The sequence below is a fragment of the Carassius carassius genome, chromosome 6, assembly GCF_963082965.1.
Source record: "Carassius carassius chromosome 6, fCarCar2.1, whole genome shotgun sequence".
NCBI classification, from domain to species: Eukaryota; Metazoa; Chordata; class Actinopteri; order Cypriniformes; family Cyprinidae; genus Carassius; species Carassius carassius.
In genome coordinates this window covers 9413311-9437133 of record NC_081760.1, presented here as the reverse complement: position 1 = coordinate 9437133, position 23823 = coordinate 9413311, and the positions used below count along the sequence as shown (strand labels likewise).

At 38.9% G+C, this 23823-nt stretch overlaps 1 protein-coding gene across 1 annotated transcript in view; it reads left to right on the top strand.

The window, feature by feature from the left end:
- The window catches only part of LOC132142366 (receptor tyrosine-protein kinase erbB-4-like), a gene marked incomplete at its 5' end in the record, with an annotated part of 134340 nt that overhangs the window by 51787 nt on the left and 58730 nt on the right, over positions 1-23823 (top strand). Inside the window, 10 exons of the mRNA XM_059552176.1 lie at positions 5901-6035; positions 6998-7063; positions 8297-8415; positions 8616-8757; positions 13686-13799; positions 13884-14010; positions 14701-14774; positions 15357-15447; positions 15734-15933; positions 17977-18109. Of these exons, the coding sequence (XP_059408159.1) occupies positions 5901-6035; positions 6998-7063; positions 8297-8415; positions 8616-8757; positions 13686-13799; positions 13884-14010; positions 14701-14774; positions 15357-15447; positions 15734-15933; positions 17977-18109 (1201 nt within the window). The remainder of the gene's footprint in view (positions 1-5900; positions 6036-6997; positions 7064-8296; positions 8416-8615; positions 8758-13685; positions 13800-13883; positions 14011-14700; positions 14775-15356; positions 15448-15733; positions 15934-17976; positions 18110-23823) is intronic.

The following is a 23823-nucleotide window of genomic DNA, read 5'->3' as shown; positions in this document are numbered from 1 at the left end:
TTTAAAAACAATCCCCCATGAAACTCAGCTAATGTCAGCTATTCTTGAAGAATATAATCAGCGGATGTTTGAAGGAGGGGGGGTCATCTATTTACTCCTAAAATGCTAAAGTAAATATTGAAAAAATAATAATAAAATGTAAACAAAAATCATATCTTCAGTGTTGTTCTAGCACATAGCAGCTTCATTGGAAAAGAGTAGTAAAAACATTTTTTGTGACAATTGTGTATGATGAATGTTTCTAATGTATCATCCTATGCATGGTACAGAAAAAAAAAAGCAATTTGAAAGGATGGATACAAAAAGGGGCAGAATCAAGAATGTGCCCTATGTAATGATTTTTTTGTATTGCCTACTGTACTTTGTAACACTGGCTGCTAGAAAATAAAAATAACACATTTAATGAGGCTTATGTTTAAATCAGGCAAAATAATCTACAAATGCAATGAAACTATACTTTTCAATTTCATTTCTCACCTGAATTTATCTTGTTTTCAGAAAACATTTATAGAAAATATCAAAATAACAATTTTATACATTCAGTGTTTGTCTGTTGTGATTACAAAAATGTTCTTTCCTGGGACTTTGAGGCAGCAGATTTTTAGTTTTTCTTCAGGTTCCATGATGTCTTGCTACACCAGTAATTTTATTATTATTTTTTTATTATTATTATTGTTAGAAAATGAGGACAAGACAACAAAATAAGTTACGTTGTCAAAATCACATTTGAGCTTGTGTTTTTACCCTCCGTGAGGCTTCAGCCATATCAAGGCTCCTCCAACCCTCCCAGTCTGGCCCCCTGAGACCCTGCAGTTGGTTGTGATTTCTGGGACACTCTGCTATCTCTACCAGGCAAACTCCCCTCCCTGTGTAGCTGAATAATTAGATGCATCATGAGGTGTGGCTGAATGGCAGCGGGAGAGAGTGATGGAGGACCGTGGATCATGATCTGAAGCCTAAGTAGAGGATATTAAGGGCCATTAACTGACAGCGACAAAGCGAACAGAAGTCTGTCATTTTCAATAAGAGTTGTCATGTACTGTGCAAAGCTGAGGAAGTTTATTGTTTATTATTGGAGCATCACTTGTCTCCTAGTCAAGTTTGGGCCGGAGAAGTTAATGGATCTGTGAGCAATTACAGCACTTTATATGATTTGTCCATATAAAAAAATGGAGCACGGAAGACAGTTTAATTCATGCATTGATAATTGTTCCTGTTCATGAAATGAAGTAGTTCATATTCAGACACTTTACCTGCATGTTTATCTTTAACAGCATGAAAACTGATTACTTGTCAATGTAGAAAGACAAAATCTTATTTTTAAATTCATTCATAAACCTGCTGTTGATGTGAAGCTTCATGCCTCCTCCCCATATGACAAAAGTATGTTCTCACAACGTTTTCCTGAAAATATTATGTCTGAAGGTTGTTTGAACATACAAAACTTTTTTTATTATTATTATTTTACATTTTAACAATGCTTTTTTTCTGGTTATGTGAACAATAAAGGAACATTCAATTTAATAATTTTATCATTTTGCATACATTAGGGTAACATTACTTTTGAATGTTCTCTTAAATGAAACAAGTAATAACATAAAAAAAAGTCAGACAAACATCCAACTAATACATTTTCAGTAGAAAAACGTCCATGAACAGTGTAATATGATAAGGCACTGACTGAAATGTTCAAATTTGTTTGAAACATTATATTTAATATCTAAATTAGACAATACTGATCATAGAAATTGTTTTGTGATTATGTGATTTAGTTTAATCTAAAAAAAATATATATTATTTTGATTATATATATATATATATATATATATATATATATATATGTGTGTGTGTGTGTGTGTGTGTGTGTGTGTCATATATAGAAAACACATTAAAAAGAGAAAACACATTAAAAAGCATGATTGGCTCTTTTAACATGATATGTTTTTGTTTTTTTTGTTTTTTTATCAAAAAAGGAGATCTAAAGTGTGAATGCCTGTTCCCGTTAATTGCCTGGTTTCTTTTCTTCATATCTGCACTGGTGGCATATTCTTTAGATTTTCCAGTCTCATTTACATGTCACTGAATGTAATCTGCCATTTGAAGATGACAATGGACACAGTCAGAATGAAATGGGGATTATTTCTCAAATATTACCGGTTTTGACACAATTTTAATTTGGCTGTAATATTAAATTCCACTTCTTATATACAAAATGATTGCTTTTTGTGTCAAATCTAAATAAATAAATAATAAAATCAATATGAGGTGCATATTTTATCTTAATAGTCTGACAATCAAGGTTCCTCAATTTTAACTGAATTAATGAACAATATTTCTTGCTTGTCTTCAGTCTTATAAACATTAAATATCTTAGCAACCTCATCAGTTGCATTACATTTCTAGACATTTCAATGTACATTGATTGATATCATTACGATAATGTGTTACCAGCTTTAACAATTTTTCAGTATTGCTGTTATTGCCAGGATTCTGACTAGAACCAGATAATCTGAGCATATCACACCAGTCCTCAGGTCCTTACACTGGCTTCCAGTTACATTTAGGATTGATTTTAAAGTACTATAATATACAATTTGCTTCAACCAGTCTCTGGAATATAATGCTTATCAATAATTTCAGTATTTCATACTTAGAATTTAACAGCTTGTTTGTACTATCTTATATATATATATATATATATATATATATATTACATATACATATATATATTTTTTTTTTTTTGTGATTTTCAGTTGATATAGAAATGGTGCACTGTGCTCATCTTTGACACAATGTATTTGTGCCATTTAATTGACTGAGTCATGTTTACAGATGGAGGCAGACGGTTCATGTTAAGAGGTGTGCCATAATGTCGCTCAATTTCTCTGGTTGATTAAGACCGCAGTACTGTATGTGCAATGTGTGCCCTTCAAATGACTTCATAATAATATATTTTTATACATTTTGATTAAATCCACTTTTTTCCCCAGTAAATTTTCCCTCAAAGCCACTTTATGATTCCTATTCTCTAAAATGTATAGCATTCTCATTTAAATATAGATTTATTACATTTGTTGTTAAAGACAGTCCGGCTTTTTCTCCGCCTTCTCAGTGAAGGAACTGTGTACAGATGAATTCATCAAAGAGATGTTAATGATGTGAAGTGTTTCTCATGCAGGCTTGGTTTCCAGCTGTGAATGTCAAAAATTACTCTTTAAAAATGTGTTCATATGGTCTGTTGTTCCATTCACAGGCTCAACCTTTCCCCCTGCACACTCCACTTCCATTATCATGGAAGTGCTGAAAGAAAATGTAAATATTTCACTTGTATTCAATGGAAGTGAAATTGTCATGTTAAAAATACCCTTGATCATGGCTGGGTTCATTTTGAATGCAGGAATGAGGGCTCTGAGACCTGTTAATCTCACAGTGCTGGTCAATTAGGTTTTTTGAGATATTGAACAATATGTTGTCAAAAATAAATGTGCAAAAAATTTAGTTGAAGTTTTAACATCATTACTCCATTCTTCAGTGTCCCTTGATCCTTTAGAAATCATTTAGATCTACTGATTTTCTGCTCAAGAATCGTTTGCTTTTATTTATTAATTCTACTTATTATATTAAAAACAGTTGTGCTGCTCAATATTTTTGTGTAAATCATGATACTTTTTCCCTTCCTGAACAAATATATTGATTTCTTAAAACAATCAAACTGTATATACTGTGTATACATTCACAAATATTTATAAATTATTATTATTTATTATCGATGTTAGCATTAGGATTGTAGTGCTCAGGTCCATTTTAATTCATTTTATCATCCATTCTATGTGGGTTAAGCTATTGAAAACATGACAAACAGGGCGCTGGGTTAAGTTTACTGAAGACGAAAGGTTTAATAGTTTGATATAATCAGTTGTGTAGGATCAGTATATGAACCTTGTGCAGATGGGAGATGTTCTAGCAGAACTGTCCAGCCACATAACTTATAAAGTTACATTATTTTATTATGAAACAGCAGCCAGTGTCTGAATAATAAAATTGCTTCATTAACTTCATATTTGTTTCCCTTCAAGAGTGAATGAAGCTATACTAACACATTTTAAACTTAGACTTTTTTAAAGCAGGCTTAGAGAACACAGTTTTCATTGGAGCACTAGGTTTCTGGGCCGGCAATAAACCTAGTAATATTTGTTAGAAGGTAACAGCAGGGAAGGGTTTGAAAGAAATGTGGAGTCTATCGGCTCAAATATACTACTACACCTCAACATAAAGCATATGTTCACAATCTCTATAGACACAGTGATATACTCACAATCATGCTTGATCTTTTATAAGCTCCTTAACTTGGGAATTGGGGTGATTTCATTCTTAAATCCTGTTCTAAAAAGAGAGATTATTTTCATTACACTTCTTTTATAAATCGTTTAAACTGCTTTCATAGAGCAGTCAGGGTTATAATCTTAATGTGACCTCAGAATGAACTGTATGTCTTTTATATGTGCATAAATTGTCAGAGGTGGGTAGTAACGAGTTACATTTACTTCGTTACATTTACTTGTGTAATTTTTGGGGTAGCTAATACTTTTTTGAGTATATTTAAAGATGGGTACTTTTACTCTTACTTGAGTAAATTTTTTGGGAAAAATCTGTACTTTTACTTTGTTACTGTGGGCGACGCTCCTCTCGTTACTTTATCTTAATGCAATAAATGTTATAAATGCTTCAGTTTATTCCAAATGCACCGTCTACTTTTCTCTGGACAATGAGTGATGACCATTTGCGAATGATTCATTCTTTTGAGTCAATTCTGTTCAAAGGCTTGATCAAACCAATTGGCAAACGAGTGAATTGGTTCATGAAACAGTTTGAATGATTCGTTCATTTCCCTGCAGCTTCCAAAAGACAAAAAATAGCCGATTAAGATTTTATTAATTTTAATACAATCACACCGGTGCGAGTACTTTCAGCAAGTCATATCATCAGCTGCTAAATTCAGATCTGTGATTGCTTGCTGGTGCTGAACCAGAGATAGATGCGTTTTTACAGCACTGTGCATTATAACCAATCACACATGATTCTGTTGAGCTTTTGAATGCAATGGCCAGTCAGAGGCATTCAGTTGAGTCATCGCTAAAATGCCGGTGCTTCCTTCACGCGCTCGCTGACTGGAGACCTCTTTCTGGCGAATTCTCTCGTCAGAAACAACAAAGTGCAGATGTGTGTACGAATCTGTAAATAAGATATTGATTTCAAAGTGTTAACAGGTGCAGTGATTTTAATGGGAGTTTCTGAGAGTGATTGAAATCTAGACTGTCAGTGAAAATGATCTTTAATAATGTAAATGTTATTTGCTCTCTTTCTGAACAATGAAAGATTAGTAGCAATTTTTATATCACATTAACTTTTAATGTTAAATTCACATTTTAAATAAAGTCAGTCGTATTAAAAATTTTATGGCTTGACACCTATATCTGTTACTTAAGTAAACAGACAGGGTTTAATAATAAATTACATAAATTGGAGTAAAGGCTGATGAAATATATACATTTATACACACACACATACGTTACATACATTTTATCTATATATCTAAATAAAAATAGGCTCAGTATATATGACCCAAAGTAACTAGTAACTAACTACTTGAGTAGATTTTTTATCCAATACTTTTACTCTTACTCAAGTAACTATTCAGACTAGTACTTTTACTTTTACTTGAGTAAATATTTCTAGAAGTACTTTTACTTTTAATTGAGTACAGTTTTTGGGTACTCTACCCACCTCTGTAAATTGTTTATTAAACATTATTTATGCTGTTTAGTATGCTAAATGGCTCAAATGTTGTCACTTATTCAGAAATGCTTGTGATTTCTAATTCTCCCTCTTCTCTGTTGTAGAAATCCTGAATGGAGGTGTGTATGTGGAGCAGAATAAGTTCCTGTGCCATGCTGACACCATCCACTGGCAGGACATCATCAAGAACTCACGTTCTGAACTTCTGGTTGTGCCCTCAAACAATAGTGGCAACACATGTGAGTGTTTAGATGTGTTTAAAGATTAAAACTGGGCTATAATAATTGATGATTTTCATATATTAACTGAAACTGTTTTGTGTCCTTCACATTATCACACTCATCATTAATAACTTTTACAGACTTTATTAAATTTTTCAAATTTTAACAGGTTATTAGTTAATACATTGTTAGAAATGTCATGCAACATTACATCATATATAAATATATTTGTATATAGCTTGGGTTCAGAAGCTTGGGTTGGTTAGGTGTTTTTGAAAAGAAGTCTCTTATGATCAAAAATACAGTAAAAGCTGTAATATCCATTATGATGTAAAATATTTGAATGTTTTTTAAAATGTAATTTATTCCAGTGATTGCTAAACTGAATTTTCAGCATCATTACCCCAGTCTTCATGTCACATGATCCTTCAGAAATCATTCTGATTAGCTGCTCAAGAAACATTTCAATATTATAAATTTTGAAAACACTTGTTGTACTTTTTTAGGAATGTTTTGATGAATAGAAAGTTCAAAAGAACATAACATTTATTTTAAATATTTATTTCTAACAGTTTAAATGTAATATTAATGTTATATTAGTATCCATTTACTAAGAAAATGCATATTAAATCTGTCATTTAATTTAATTTTAATTGTTTAAAATGAATTGCTTAGTGTTCCTGTGGCTCAAGTGGTAGAGGGCATTACGTTAGCAGTGCAAGGTTGTGGGTTCGATTCCCAGGGAATACATGTTAGGTAAAAAGCGTCTGCTAAATGCATACATTTAATTTAATTTTAATTTAATAAAAAAATTTAAAAAAATAAAAATAAATAAATAAATCTTACTGGCCCCAAATTTTGAAATGGAGAAACTGAGTGGGAAAACTAAGTGGGAACATTGTATGAAAAAAATCCAATGGCGCACTGAAGTATGTTGTTGTTTAGGATAAAAGTTAAGATGTAAAAATGTTATTCCACAGGCAGAAGGTGTCATCGCTCCTGTAACGGCCGCTGTTGGGGCCCCCAGGAGGATCAGTGTCAAAGCTGTGAGTATTTTTCATGCTTTATCATTTAACTTGCACAACAACACATACATAAAGACAAATTGCATTATACCGTTTCAATGCATTTCTTTTCTAACTACTCAAATTCAAATGTCATTTGTGTCAACACATATTGAAACATTAAAAAAATAACATTATTATTGAGAAAGCATATTGCTGATTATTACCAAGTTAATGGTGTTTGTGGTCACAGTTTCATTCGCGGATCCTTGATACGACTGACTGAACGATATTGACTAGCCTACAATTGGATAAGACTCCTAGAAGTTTCACACCTACAGCACACATAACAGACATTGATGCATAAATGCAGATATATTCTACATGTAAACTGTATAAATGATAAATAAACCTTATAAACTCTTATAGACTCCTTGATTTCACGTAAGCAACTATAAATATAATATGCATGTACAATAAATGATTGTTACATTTCTTTACCTCACTTAACAGAAAGGTTTTTGCAGGTTCTTTCAGTATGTGCCACAGGCTTGCACAGTATCGTCAACTCACTCATCAGAATCTTCGGTAATCTTCTTACAAATTTTGTGTCATCTCATTTGGTTCTTGACGAGTCATCGGTAATCCTCAGCAAACTTCGTCAGTTGGTTGAACCGGTTATTTTTGAGTTGGATGTGCTACTTCGGCTGTGCGCCCTGCATCATCAACCCAGAACTTAAGTTCAGTTCGGTTCGACCGGTTACTTCCTGAAAACCGGCTCGAAAGAACGACTCAAGAACTGAACATCACTAATCAGTATGTTGTTAAACAACAGTACTATTGAACTCACTGTACTTCTGTTTCTCACAACCTCATTTTCAAAAAGAAAGAAAGAAAGAAAGAAATCTTCATTTAACTTTACAATTAAACTTCAAAATAACTTAAAAAAAGAAAGAAATATAACTGCATATCAACGTTTAAGACCTGAAAAAAAAAAGCCTGTGGTGATGCGCTTGTGAGTGGGTTGCAGAGACAAAGGGAAGGCCAGCAAGGAATGGCAGGTTCAGTTTTCACTGTATAATTAGGCATACTTAAAGAGAATTAACGATAAGCTCCAAAGAGTGTCACCACTAATGGGGGTGGGGGGTTGCACAGTCTGACAAATAGATTGAAGGTTTTTGCTTTGTCCTGGTGACTTCTGACATATTTACAGAAAAGTACAATCATAAGTCCACAAACGCGGAGAGAGCTTCACTTTTGTCTTTGCGGTTACAGTGACAAAGACGGTTTGTGCAGAGCAGTGTGATGGACGCTGTTTTGGGCCGTACATCAGTAACTGCTGCCACCGTGAATGTGCAGGAGGCTGTTTTGGACACAAAGATACAGACTGCTTCGTAAGTCAGCTCTTCCTGTATGGTTTTAAAGAGTAATAAATGTAATGACAAATGCCTGGTCGATTTGTTTTTACAGTAATTTCATGATGATGTTGTACGGTAATATATGTTACACACTGAAAGCTCTGCAGAGGTTTCTCTTCATTATAGGCATGTATTAATGATCAACCACATACTTGCATGATTTTTTTTATTCTCAGGCTTGTACCAACTTTAATGACAGTGGGGCCTGTGTGACACAATGTCCTCAGCCATTCGTCTACAATCCAACAACCTTCCAGCTCGAACACAATCCCAAAGCCAAATACACCTATGGAGCTTTCTGTGTCAAGAAATGCCCACGTAAGTTACACTGGTTATTTTTGCTTTGATTAAATAATAAATATACAAAATAATTAAATAAAGAAGCAAAGAAAATTATGGTAACACTTTCTATGAAGCCTGTATTTATAATACATTATAAGGGTATTCTCAATGCATTATAATGAGTGCATAATGCATTATAAAAAAAAACCTTATAACATATCAACTCATGAATAATCATAACAACAATTATAATACATCATAATACTTATGTATTTCTGGTTATAAGTTTAAGTATGATTATTTATAACACACAAGGAACACCATATTAAATCAACTTCATTTACAGTATAATAGACTGTATCATATCTTGACATTGTTTATTTCAGATCTGCACAGTACCTTACTACAACTTGTGAGTGGTTAGATGTTGAGTGTTATTTCAGTGTTTCCTGTGGAACTAATGTTAATTAATTGATGTGAGCTTAATACTCCAAATGAAAAAAACAAACAAACAAAAAAAACTATGTTTTATATGGTTACATTTTATTTTGATTATCCCCTTAATCAGTCGGTTATAAGAAACTTTGCTAAAACATTAGAGTATTAATATGCTCACGAATGGTTGAATCTAGTGTAAGAGAATAAGTTGACGTACTTTCAAAGACACTTATATTCAGTTTATCTGTTGGTTGATCATCAAAATAAAGTTTTAGCATATATTTACAGTAGCACAGATACTAATACTCTAATGACCCCTAGTTGATATGTAGTTGCAGAGTTACTTATCAACAGCTGTCTTAAGGGTACCTGTAACGGTCGTGTATCCAGAGAGACACAGGGAGAGCGAGATCCAAAAGCAGGAAAAAGAAGCAAACAAAGGAAAGGAAAGGGAAAGGAACGGAACGGAGCGGGAACTCGGAGGACGAGAAGGCAGGGATGAATCTCTGGGAACGAGAAGGCTGAATAACACGAAAGGTAAGGACTCCATACAAACAACAGGGAAAGACAGGTATTTATAAGGAGGCTAATGACAATAGATTGCCTGCACCTGGTGCAATTAACTGGAGTGCAATTACTGTGAAGACAAGACCACACTAGAGGAATTATAGTGCCTATGGTGAAGTGCCTAAGGGGAAGTGAGCCCACTAGTGGACACCCAGGGAAACAGAGACTGACAGCGTGACATTACCCCCTCCTCCACGGAGCAGTTGCCAGATGCTCCACCTGAAACCAAGGGAAAACCAACAAAAAAAGAGACTAGGAGGGAGGTGGAGCGGCGGAGTACTAGGGGGAGGGACGGAGGGCCAGATAACATGGTAAAACAGAGACAAGAGGACCAGGTAGAATGGGGATACAGAGACAAGACAACCAGGTAAAATGGGAAGACAGAGACAAGACAACCAGGTAAAATGGGGAGACAGAGACAAGAGAAGTGCAACACAAAACAAGGAGTCCAGGAAGGTGATGGACTGGTTGAGGATCAGGGGGAGGGACGGAGGTCCAGGTCCTAGAGGGAAATGGAACGACAGACACAGACTAGAAATCCAGGAGGGAGGTGGACCGGTGGAGGATCAGGGGAAGGGATGGAGGGCCAGGTCCAAAGGAGGAAACAGACAGAAAAAAACAAAAGAAAACAAAAACACAAAAACATAAGTCCATAAAGGACATCACGTGACGCCCACCAGGGCGGAGCAGAAGACCACCACAACCGTGTGGTCAGGGCAGAAGCCCCCCAGGGGCGGAGCAGAAGACCACCACAACCGTGTGGTCAGGGCGGAAGCCCCCCAGGGCGGAGCAGAAGACCACCACATCCTTGTGGTCGAGGCCGGAGTCCCCCAGGGCGGAGCAGAAGACCACCACAACCGTGTGGTCAGGGCGGAAACCCCCCAGGACAGAGCAGAAGACCACCACCACCATGTGGTCAAGGCAGAAGCCCCCCAGGGCGAAGCAGAAGACCATCACAACCGTGTGGTCAGGGCGGAAGCCCCCCAGGGCGGAGCAGAAGACCACCACATCCTTGTGGTCGAGGCCGGAGTCCCCCAGGGCGGAGCAGAAGACCACCACAACCGTGTGGTCAGGGCAGAAACCCCCCAGGGCAGAGCAGAAGACCACCACATCCTTGTGGTCGAGGCCGGAGTCCCCCAAGGCGGAGCAGAAGACCACCACAACCGTGTGGTCAGGGCGGAAGCCACCCAGGGCGGAGCAGAAGACCACCACATCCTTGTGGTCGAGGCCGAATGGCCCCAGGGCGGAGCAGAAGACCACCACATCCGTGCGGCCAGACCAACGGGAGGACGAAACTCTGGTAATCCTATGTTGTTTCTACTGGATTCTAGAAGATCAGTGCTGACTTGACTCTGCTCAGGAAGATTATTGGTGACTTGCATTTGTTCATGAAGATCACCAGTGACTTGACTCTGTCCTTGAAGATCACCAGTGACTTGACTTGACTCTGAAAGGTCAACGGTGACTAGTCCTGACTCTGGAAGGTCAAAGGTGACTAACCCTGACTCTGGAAGGTCGACGGTGACTAACCCTGACTCTGGTAGGTCGACGGTGACTAACCCTGACTCTGGTAGGTCGACGGTGACTAACTCTGACTCTGGAAGGTCGACGGTGACTAACCCTGACTCTGAAAGGTCGACGGTGACTAACCCTGACTCTAAAAAGGTCGACGGTGACTAACCCTGACTCTGGAAGGTCGACGGTGACTAACCTTGACTCTGGAGGGTCCATGAGCACCTGAGTCAACTTTGGAGGGTCAACCAGAACCTGACTCGACTCTGGAAAGTCAATGGGCACCTGACTCGACTCTGGAAGGTCAACAGGAATCTGACTTGATTCTGGGGGATCAACTGGAATGTGACTCGACTCTGGATGGTCAACAGGAGCCTGACTCGACTCTGGACAGTCAACTGGAATTTGACTCGACTCTGGAAGATCGACAGGAACTAGCCCTGACTCTGGAAGGTCAACGGTAACTAACCCTGACTCTGGAAGGTCGACGGTGACTAACCCTGACTCTGGAGGGTCCATGAACACCTGACGCGACTCTGGAGGGTCAACCGGAACCTGACTCAACTCTGGAAAGTCAACGGGCACCTGACTCGACTCTAGAAGGTCCACTGTAGTTGCCATCCTCTGCCGTGGCTCCGGGCTGGTGGCCATCTTGTGCAGTGTCATTGGGTTGGTGGCCATCTTGTACTGTGGTACTGGCTCAGCAGACGTGACGTGAACAGTCTTGGGAATCTGAGCTGGCGGCCATCTTGCACCATGGCGCTGGACTGGTGACCACTTTGTGCTGTGGCGCTGTGCTGGCGTCCATCTTGCCTCGTGGCGCTGGGTTGGTGGCCATTTTGTGCTGTGGCGCTGGGCTGGCGGCCATCTTGCCTCTTGGCGCCGAGCTGGCAGCCATCTTGTGCTGTGGTGTGGGGCTGGCTTCCATCTTGCCTCGTGGTGCTGGGTTGGCGGCCATGCTGCGCAGCGGCGTTGGGTTGGCAGCCATCTTGTGCAGCGGCACTGGACTGGCGGCACAGCGGCGGTGGCTCAGCCGATTTGCGCCTCCTCTCCCCTCTCTGTCCATAATGGGGAAACGGCGGCTCCCATCCGAACCCCGGGTCAACGGGAGGCCACAGTGGAGATCGCTGCCGGACCTCCTCTCGATTACTCACTCCTGAGCGACCTCCCCTGGTTCCACGGAACACTACCAAGCGAATACCCTCAAAGCCATTCCTCTCCCGCTTGATGGCTGGGGAGGAAATTGGAGCAGACATACCGCTGGATCTCTTTGGATGGAGTCCTTCTGTAACGGTCGTGTATCCAGAGAGACACAGGGAGAGCGAGATCTAAAAGCAGGTATGCTTTTATTGAGGGATAATCCAAAATTAAGGGTTAAACAATTCAAGGTCAAAACCAACAATCAGTCCAGAACAAAAACAAACAAAGGAAAGGAAAGGAAAGGGAACGGAACGGAAAGGGAATGGAACGGAAAGGGAACGGAACGGAACGGAAAGGGAACGGACGGAACGGAACGGGAACTCGGAGGACGAGAAGGCAGGGATGAATCTCGGGGAACGTGAAGGCTGAATAACATGAAAGGTAAGGACTCCATACAAACAACAGGGAAAGACAGGTATTTATAAGGAGGCTAATGACAATAGATTGCCTGCACCTGGTGCAATTAACTGGAGTGCAATTACTGTGAAGACAGGACCAGACTAGAGGAATTATAGTGCCTATGGTGAAGTGCCTAAGGGGAAGTGAGCCCACTAGTGGACACCCAGGGAAACAGAGACTGACAGCGTGACAGTACCATCAAAATAATCATATTACAATAAAATAGTTCAAAGCAAATTAGCAAAAAAAAAAAAATAGTTCAAAATGTCATATTACACATTCATCTGGACTGATATCTGATCTTATGGCTGTTTAAGAGAAAAACATGTTAATATCAATATTATTATTACTACTTATAAGTGGTATTTGACCGCTTTAATTAAAGTAGCATCCGAAAAATGGCAAGAACCTAGATTTATAATACATTATAACTATGATAAATATATTCCATTGTAAAAGTTGATGCAATATGTTCATTGTGTTATAAATCATTATACTCTTAAAAGCTATAACCATAAATAAGTAAATATTATAATATATTAAAACTGTTCTTATGAATATTCATTAGATGATACAACATATTATAAGGTTTTTTATAATGCATTATGCCTTCATTATAATGCCTTAAGAATACAATTATAATGTATTATAAATACAGGCTTCATAGATAGTGTTACCAAAATTATCATAATGGTTTGTCATTTAAAGGTATGATATTTGTAATCCATCCATTTTGATGGTGACTTAATGGTGGCAGATTTTGGTTTTAATTGTCCTTTTAACTGTCCCTTTATCATTTAAAGACACATCTTTCACAAATACGCTCTGTCATTCTTTTCATACTGTAGATAACTTTGTGGTGGATCACAGCTCTTGTGTCAGAGCCTGTCCGAGTAACAAGATGGAGGTGGAGGAAAATCACATCAAGATGTGCATCCCGTGCACTGACATCTGCCCGAAAAGTAAAGAATATCAAATTTACCATACGTGCCATGCTTCTTTTCAAAACAGAAAATAACCTCTACATTTTTGTATGTGGTGTTCAGTGTGTGACGGTATAGGTACCGGCAGCCTTCAAACAGCTCAAACTGTAGATTCCAGCAACATTGCGATGTTTGTCAATTGCACCAAGATCAACGGCAACCTCATCTTCCTCATCACAGGCATCAAAGGGTGGTTAATGTTAAAGTCTTTTAATCTGACAGTGTCAGATATTCCCAGATGACATTTGTGTTTCTCTTTGAACAACTATGCGCCCTCAAAAGTGCATGTCAGCTTCTCCCAGCATGCCAGCAAGCACTGCAGCAAGGTGTTTTTGATGTACATAAAGCTTATGTGTTACTCTGTATGATGACAGAATTTTTCTTCTGTCAACATGCAGTCTATGACCTTGATGAAAAGTCAGTTTAAATCCTAATGAGATCAACCTTGTTGTTCTCAGGACATTATTACTCTATCAAAACCTGTTTACTGAGCAAAATATTCTCAAGAACAGGGTTTTTCAGGGTTCCATGTCCTCAAATAACTATTTTTTCTGTATTTAAAACAATATTTGCCTGGGGATATTTGTCTTTCTTATATTACAGTGCTCATAAAAATGCATGTTTTTAATGATTCTATGTAAAAATATTTAATAAAATACTTTTGCATTATTAATATTGATCATTTTTGAGTTTCTATTTAAGTAAACAAAATGAAATTTGACTGAATCAACCTGACTATATAAGATTATGCAAACAAGATTATTTTTAAGGGTTTAAGATGAAGTAGAAAAAGTTATTTTTTAATGTGCATGGTGTAATTTGTATACAAATGCACTCTTTGCACTCTAACACTTATTAATTGCTTTGTTTTGTTAAACAGAGACATGTATCATGGTATCGGTGCTTTGGATCCTGAGCTATTAAATGTGTTCCGGAACGTCAGAGAGATAACAGGTAGAGAGAGAGTTGTCATTAATCTTCAGATATTTGTTAAAGCTATATGCAAATAAAAATCACATGTGGTGTCAAGCTTACAGTTTGCATTCATGTCACTGCATCTGTATTCATGGATCCTTATTTTTACAGCTAATGGGATTTGTTACAGTATTTATTTGTTGAGTGTAATAGGTTAGAAAAACTGAACAGTTAACCATGTTAAAAAGGCTTTTGTTTAATTTAAATCTGGTGTGTGCCTCAGTCAGATATTATATTGCAGTTATTGGAGTGAAACGTAATGAAACTCTGCACAATAAGAAAGACCTATGAATGTCGTCATGAGTGCAGTTCCAATGCCATCCATATAAACGCACCTACGATTCTGATGCACAGAAATATTGATCAAAAGAACATTTGCAGCCATGGAAATCATCCCTAATACTGAAAAATTGTGGTGGGATATTCAGTTTCTATATTCCTTTATTACTTTTGCAAGTTGTAGGCTAATTTTGCTTCATCTTTCCTTTGTTTTTACTGCTACATCAAGAAATTTACTTTTAAATAATAGGTTTGTTGCTTGTTTGGTAATTCCATCCAAAGGTTACTTGAACATCCAGTCTTGGCCAGAGAACATGACTGACCTTGGTGTCTTTTCCAACCTTGTCACCATAGGAGGAAGAACACTTTATAGGTAAGATCAGTTTCTGTCAGGCATATCTGATGTATGAGCTGATCAGTAAGATATTTTTGCATGATTATGATTTCATGAACAACGTCAGTGGAATGGACTTTAACATTATCATACATTCAGCATTTAACACATTTCATTTACAGTGCAAAATCACACTGGATCGAAGAAAATCTGTCTGCTGCATGACTATCAAATAAACAATCCAATGATATGAAAGAGCAATAGGTTTGGACATTTTTATTGATTTCCTATTCATGCTCATTTCCACATGTTTTTGTTTTCTCAGTGGTATTTCTTTGCTGATCCTAAAGCAGCGCTGGATCTCTGCGCTGAAGTTCCAGTCTCTGAGAAAGATCAGCGCCGGTAACGTCTACATGACCAACAACAGCCAGCTCTGCTTCTACAACACAGTGAACTGGACCAGTCTGTTCCACACCAGCACCCAGAGAGCTCTGATCAAGAACAACAGGGACCCCAGAGAGTGTAGTGAGTGTTCTAGCCAATACTATCAAGCAAAAGAGATGGGTTTAGTGCTCACTTTAACTAAAACAGGTACATCTCCTTTTAATGAAGATATAATTTGTGACAATTTAAAACTGTCAAATGTGTCACTATTTTAAGGTAAAACATGAAGTCAAATAAGGGGAAAAAAAAATATCGCCATAATTTCCCCAGCTGATTAACCACAGTACACTAAGACAGCAGTTTTATATAACAAAATTTTCTGAAAGTATATGTTGAAATATGATATATATATATATATATATATATATACACAGTGGTGTGAAAAAGTTTTGGCCCCCTTCCTGATTTCTTATTTTTTGCATGTTTGTCACACTTTAATGTTTCAGATCAAAAAAAAAATTATATTAGTAAAAGATAACAAGTGAACAAAACATTACGTTTTTAAATGAAGGTTTTTATTATTAAGGGAAACGAAATCCAAAACTACTTGGCCCTGTGTGAAAAAGTTTTTGCCCCCTAAACCTAATAACTGGTTAGGCCACCCTTAGCAGCAACAACTGCTGCAATCAAGTGTTTGTGATAACTTGCAATGAGTCCGTTACAGCACTGTGGAGGAATTTTGGTTCACTCATCTATGCAGAATTGTAATTTAGCCACATTGGAGGGTTTTCGAGCGTGAACCGCTTTTTTAAGGTCATGCCACGGCATCTCAATAGGATTCAGGTCACTCCAAAGTCTTTTTTTTTTTTCTTCAGCTATTCAGAGGTGGACTTGCTGGTGTGTTTTGGATCATTGTCCTGCTGCAGAACCAAAGTTAGTTTCACCTTGAGGGCATGAACAGATTGCCGGATATTCTCCTTCAGAATTTTTCCATTTATCACAGCAATTCTTCCAGGTCCTGAAGCAGCAAAATAGCCCCAGACCATCACACTACCACCACCAAATTTTACTGTTGGTATGATGTTCTTTTTCTGAAATGCGGTGTTACTTTTACACCAGACGTAATGGGATACACGCCTTCCAAAAAGTTAAACTTTTGTCTCGTCAGTATTTTCCCAAAAGTCTTGGGGATCATCAAGATGTTTTCTGGCAAAACTGAGATGAGCCTTTATGTGTTACATTTTAATGACGCGTTTGTAAGTGAAGATCAGTGCAGACAAAGGCAAGAAAAGTAGACCCTTTACAGATTCGATTGATGTATTGCTCTTATCTGTACGAACAAAACTGAAAGTGTAATTTGAGTTCTTTTCGGGGTTATCAGGAGAAAATGCCTTATAACGCGTATACGCGTTAATCGACTCCAGAGGGTTAGTCTATTAGTCTATTAGGTCTGCCAGTTCAATACACTTCACCTTTGGGACACATATAGGACATAAAGAAAATAATTTTACAGGCCAATATCTTATGTACAAACAATTCCCTGAACTAATGAAATGGAGCACAGACGTGTCCGCAATGGAGATGTTGACAGTTGCCGAACACTACCCACAGTGTTGCACTGCCAAGCTGTGCTTGATGTAATAAGTCTGATAATAAGTCTGTGGTGTGTGGAATCAACGGCACTGTTATCTGGCTCATTCATTGGTCTCTATTCTACACTATAGCAATCACAGTAGATCGAAAAACCTGGACTGTCCAACAGCACTGACATCCACTTCTTTACATTTATTTTTGATGGTCCCAGCTGATTATATGATGGACTTTCATTCAGTCAACACAGAGTTTTTGTTTGGGACTCATATATTCAGTAGTAATAATTGTATATCAATATTTGATTATGCTTGAATTAGTTCAAAAAGCAAAATCTAACCTCAGCAATATCTGATGTAATGGTATAAATGTGATGGTTTTAATGTGTGCAGTTTTCTTTCCTATGCTGACATATTGAAACATTATTTTAGGGAGGAACATATAGATGTTTAGCCATACACTAGCATATGAATGTTAAAAGCCACAAAACTTTAGTTTGCATGTCATGGGGCCTTTAAAAATATTTAATGTGCAACTTGTTCCCGTATAATGCCCATTTATAAGGGTAAAAAAATCTGTGAATGTCTTCTGCAGCTCAGAAAAGGATGGTTTGTGATCCGCTATGTTCAGTGGCAGGATGCTGGGGTCCCGGTCCAAATCAGTGTCTCTCTTGTAAATACTTCAGCCGGGGAAGGACATGTGTGAAAGCCTGTAATCTCTATGAAGGGTGAGTAAAAGACAGTTTGCACCCAGACTTCAGATGAGAAAGGAGCAAGAAAAACATAATCTGCCATATCAAAATTCAGGCAAAATAAAAATAAAAAATAGTGGTACTTGTTCTTAACTTAATTGTCAAAACTTTATATATATATGTATGTATATATATATATATATATCTATATATATATATATATATATATATATATATATATATATATATATATATATATACAGTACAGACCAAAAGTTTGGACACACCTTCTCATTCAAAGAGTTTTCTTTATTTTCATGACTATGAAAATTGTATATATAACATTCAAATATATAACTAGAGCTTGCCGTAGCAGTGCAGCTTGCTTCAGAAACCCTTCACCTTCCCCAGATCCACCTGTATAGATCTGCTACGAGGTGATCCATCTATGCTATGTATGTTATATTTGCAGCAACAATATTCCTTACATGCTCACAACAGCATGTTGAAAAAAAGTGAAAGTGAAAGTCATGACAATTGGCAAGTATGGTAAACCATACTCGGAATCGTCCGACTCTAGGCCAAGATGGATGTAATAGCAATAGCAAGTCGTAGTACTTGCTCTTCCACAGCAGCAGCGGTAGCATAGAAGATCTATTCCACCAAGACCAAATACATTAATATTGTCACATATATATATATATATATATATATATACAACCCGAATTCCGGAAAAGTTGGGACGTTTTTTAAATTTTAATAAAATTAAAACTAAAGGAATTTCAAATCACATGAGCCAATATTTTATTCACAATAGAACATAGATAACGTAGCAAATGTTTAAACTGAGAAATTTTACACTTTTATCCACTTAATTAGCTCATTTAAAATTTAATGCCTGCTACAGGTCTCAAAAAAGTTGGCACGGGGGCAACAAATGGCTAAAAAAGCAAGCAGTTTTGAAAAGATTCAGCTGGGAGAACATCTAGTGATTAATTAAGTTAATTGATATCAGGTCTGTAACATGATTAGCTATAAAAGCTTTGTCTTAGAGAAGCAGAGTCTCTCAGAAGTAAAGATGGACAGAGGCTCTCCAATCTGTGAAAGACTGCGTAAAAAAATTGTGGAAAACTTTAAAAACAATGTTCCTCAATGTCAAATTGCAAAGGCTTTGCAAATCTCATCATCTACAGTGCATAACATCATCAAAAGATTCAGAGAAACTGGAGAAATCTCTGTGCGTAAGGGACAAGGCCGGAGACCTTTATTGGATGCCCGTGGTCTTCGGGCTCTCAGACGACACTGCATCACTCATCGGCATGATTGTGTCAATGACATTACTAAATGGGCCCAGGAATACTTTCAGAAACCACTGTCGGTAAACACAATCCGCCGTGCCATCAGCAGATGCCAACTAAAGCTCTATCATGCAAAAAGGAAGCCATATGTGAACATGGTCCAGAAGCGCCGTCGTGTCCTGTGGGCCAAGGCTCATTTAAAATGGACTATTTCAAAGTGGAATAGTGTTTTATGGTCAGACGAGTCAAAATTTGACATTCTTGTTGGAAATCACGGACGCCGTGTCCTCCGGGCTAAAGAGGATGGAGACCTTCCAGCATGTTATCAGCGTTCAGTTGAAAAGCCAGCTTCTCTGATGGTATGGGGGTGCATAAGTGCATACGGTATGGGCAGCTTGCATGTTTTGGAAGGCTCTGTGAATGCTGAAAGGTATATAAAGGTTTTAGAGCAACATATGCTTCCCTCCAAACAACGTCTATTTCAGGGAAGGCCTTGTTTATTTCAGCAGGACAATGCAAAACCACATACTGCAGCTATAACAACAGCATGGCTTCGTCGTAGAAGAGTCCGGGTGCTAACCTGGCCTGCCTGCAGTCCAGATCTTTCACCTATAGAGAACATTTGGCGCATCATTAAACGAAAAATACGTCAAAGACGACCATGAACTCTTCAGCAGCTGGAAATCTATATAAGGCAAGAATGGGACCAAATTCCAACAGCAAAACTCCAGCAACTCATAGCCTCAATGCCCAGACGTCTTCAAACTGTTTTGAAAAGAAAAGGAGATGCTACACCATGGTAAACATGCCCCGTCCCAACTATTTTGAGACCTGTAGCAGAAATCTAAATTGAAATGAGCTCATTTTGTGCATACAATTGTAAACTTTCTCAGTTTAAACATTTGCTATGTTATCTATGTTCTATTGTGAATAAAATATTGGCTCATGTGATTTGAAAGTCTTTTAGTTTTCATTTTATTCAAATTTAAAAAACATCCCAACTTTTCCGGAATTCGGGTTGTATATATATATATATATATATATATATATATATATATATATATATATATATATAGTATATATGAACAGGGACATAAAATGGAAGTTTTTATTATTTAATGATACGGTACATTATATATAAATTGAGGTGGGTGTAATGGTACACATATTCATACCAAAAAATTTAATTACGGGTCTTTCAGTTCTGTACGCATGTGTACCAAACAAATACAGCGTTGGTGCATGAATGGAACTTCATTAGAAACTTCCAGTTTTATATATTGTTATTTTTGATTAGAAACAAAGTCTCATCTTTCAAATGATGTTCATTTTTTCAGGAAATTCAAACATTAAATGCCATTTTGATGCTCTTTGTTGTGGCACGACAGATCGCTGTATAAACGCCTAGGTTCAAACAGCAGCGTGATCATCCCTTACTCTTTACTACTAGATTTAAAGCAAAATAAATAACATCTCATGCCTCATGTAATCGCTCAATCAGTATTTCAACTGTGGAAAGAGGGCAATAAAACAGCTTGTAAACAAAACGTTACATACCTCAGGCAAGTCAGGCATGTCCTCAGCTCGTTTATTTGCTAGAGAAAAGAGCATTTAGAGAAATATTAGACTATATACATTGTGCGTTACCTGAAAGTATTCATACCCCTTCATTTTTTTCACATTTTGTTATGTTGCTGCCTTATGTTAAACTGCTTTAAATTACTTTTTTCCCACATTAATTTGCACTTCATACACCATAATGGTAGGGAAAAAACTTGCATCTTTGCAAATTTATAAAAAATAAAAAACGAAAATTATTCCATTGCATAAGTATTCATACACTTATCTTGTTATGTTCATGGACTTTGAGTTTCCTTATTTGGTCATGTTCCTTTTCTTGTTTGTTTGGTTGATTTGATTAATCCCCACCTGTCTCCATTCCCCTGATTACTTTCCTTATGCTTAAATACCCTGTCTGATTAGTTCCTCCCGGTCCGCGATTATCTATGTTATTATCAATGTTACTCTTTTACTTTATTATCCTCCTCGCTCGTCTGATTCCCACGCCTGCATACACAGCCTGTGACAGAATCACAGACCTAAAAAGTGATTTTAGCTGCGTTTTTCTTTCTTTTTTGTTTTGTTTTCTCCCTCTCTCCCAGAATGGCAATCCCAGCAGTCCAACTCCTGTGCCTGGAGCAACTGGACCGTTCGCTGGAGGACCACACCAGGGACTTTCTTGATCTGGCGTGCCTTACCCACTTCCCCGACCGCTCGCTCTGTAACTTTTATTACACCGGCCTGAGCGAGCGGTGTAAGGCACGCCTTCCAGCGAACGGTCCCAGAGAGGATTTTGCCACTATCGTGGAGTGGGTGCTGGATCATCGTTCACCATCTGCACTGCGGAAGAGGATATCTCTAGCCCCAATCCCGAACCAGAGACCAGCCAGCCGTAATCCCGCTGCACGGAGATAAAGCCAGAGCCCACCGCAGCCGCAGAGCCCGAGCCAATCACTGTTGGGGAGCAAGGACTCGAGAGCGGGACTGACCAGGTGTGTGAGCCGGCAACACCGTGCATCGTGGGATTACTGGTGGAGATCGGGGGCGTGGAGGAAAGCCCTGCCCACACTCCTGCAACTGAGGGTGAGCTGCAATTGGTTTCTGGGAATTATATGGAGGAATTAATGGACGTTATAGATTGGTTTGTGGAGGTAAATCCTGAATCTCCTATTTTTCCGCTGGTTCCGCCCAGCCCTGAATCTCCTGTTTCTCACCTGTTTCCGCCCAGCCCTGAATCTCCTGTTTCCCCGCTGGTTCCATCCAGCCCCTATCCTCCTGTATTCCCTCCCAGCTTCCCTCTCCCGCCTCCTCCTAGACCAGTCTGTTCCTCTGCTCCACTTCCGCTGGTTCAGTCCAGCCCCGTATCTCCTGTTTCTCTGCTGGTTCTGTCCAGCCCTGATCCTCCTGTGTTTCCTCCTGGCCTCCCTCTCTCACCTCCTCCTAGACCAGCCAGTTCCTCGACCTCATCTCTGCTGGTGCCAGTCAGTCCCGCAGCTCACCCTCAGTCAGCCAGCCTCCGAGCCCTGGACTCCACTTCGGTCCTTCGACCCTGCGGCTCCACCTTAGCACCCTGCTCCCTCGTCTTCACCGTGGCCTGTCATCCCACCAGCTCCACCGGGCTCCCTCTTCCCTCCGGCTCCACCTTGGTCAGTCGTCCACCATCCGTCGCCTTGGGACTCCACTCCTATGGCTTTGCCTCGTCATTCCATCCCTCCGGCTCTGTCAGGCTCCTCATTCCCTCCGGCTCCACCTCCATCCTCAGTCGCTCTGACTCCGCAGTGGGCTTCCTGAGCCCCGCATCCACCTCGGTCGCCGGTGCCTTCAGCACTGCCTTGGACCTCCGGACCCTCTGCGTCACCCTGGCTCTGTGGCTACTCTGCTCCATCTTGGGCTCCTCACCCACCGGAGCAGTCTCCATCTGTCGGCACCCTGGTGTTGTCAGCTCTTCCTCCACCATGGCTCCTTCTGCCGTCGACTCCACCGTGGATCGTCATCCTGGCTGGTCTCTGGAGCACCATCTGGCTCCTCCTGCTCCGGGCTCCTCCCTCCATCCACTCCACCCTGGTTCCATGCTCCATGCTCCCTCTTCTGTGCCTGGCCCTTGCCTGCCCTACGCCCGCCTCCAGAACCCCCACCTTCCCTCCGCTGGTATTCCTCTTTCGGTGTGAGGATGCACCGTTCCGGGAGGGGGCGAACTGTTACGTTCATGGACTTTGAGTTTCCTCATTCGGTCATGTTGATTTTCTTGTTTGGTTGATTTGATTAATGCCCACCTGTCTCCATTCCCCTGATTACTTTCCGTATGCTTAAATACCCTGTCTGTTTAGTTCCTCCCGGTCCACAATTATCTATGTTACTATCAATGTTACTGTCTATGTTACCTCTTTTGAAGTTATTGATGTTCATTAAACTCCTCTTTTAATTTATTATCCTCCTCGCTCATCTGATTCCCACACCTGCATACACAGCTCGTGACATATCTGGGACAGTTGAAATTTAAAAGTAAAGTGTGTTGGTAGCACCCTCGGGCTGTGGGGCTGTTTTTCAGTGGCAGGGACTGTATGGAATTACATTTGCTTCAATAAAAATGAATGAAACTTTATAAAACTGAACGTAACTTTTTCAGAAACTATCAAAAATATACCATTAAAAAAGAAGAAAAACACAATGAAAATGAAAAAGATTAACACAGTTGCACAAATGTAACATACTCTTCATATTTGATTCATTTTTGTTAATGTTTTTCAAAGATTCGTTTTTGCTAATCGTGGATTCTGAATGCATTGCCACAGATTTCGCTTTTGCTTCGCAGTTTTTCGTTTGGAGTTTTGACACAAAACTCTCGTGGGGGCGGGGTTAACAGTGATATACTCTGATTGGATAGTGAGCTTT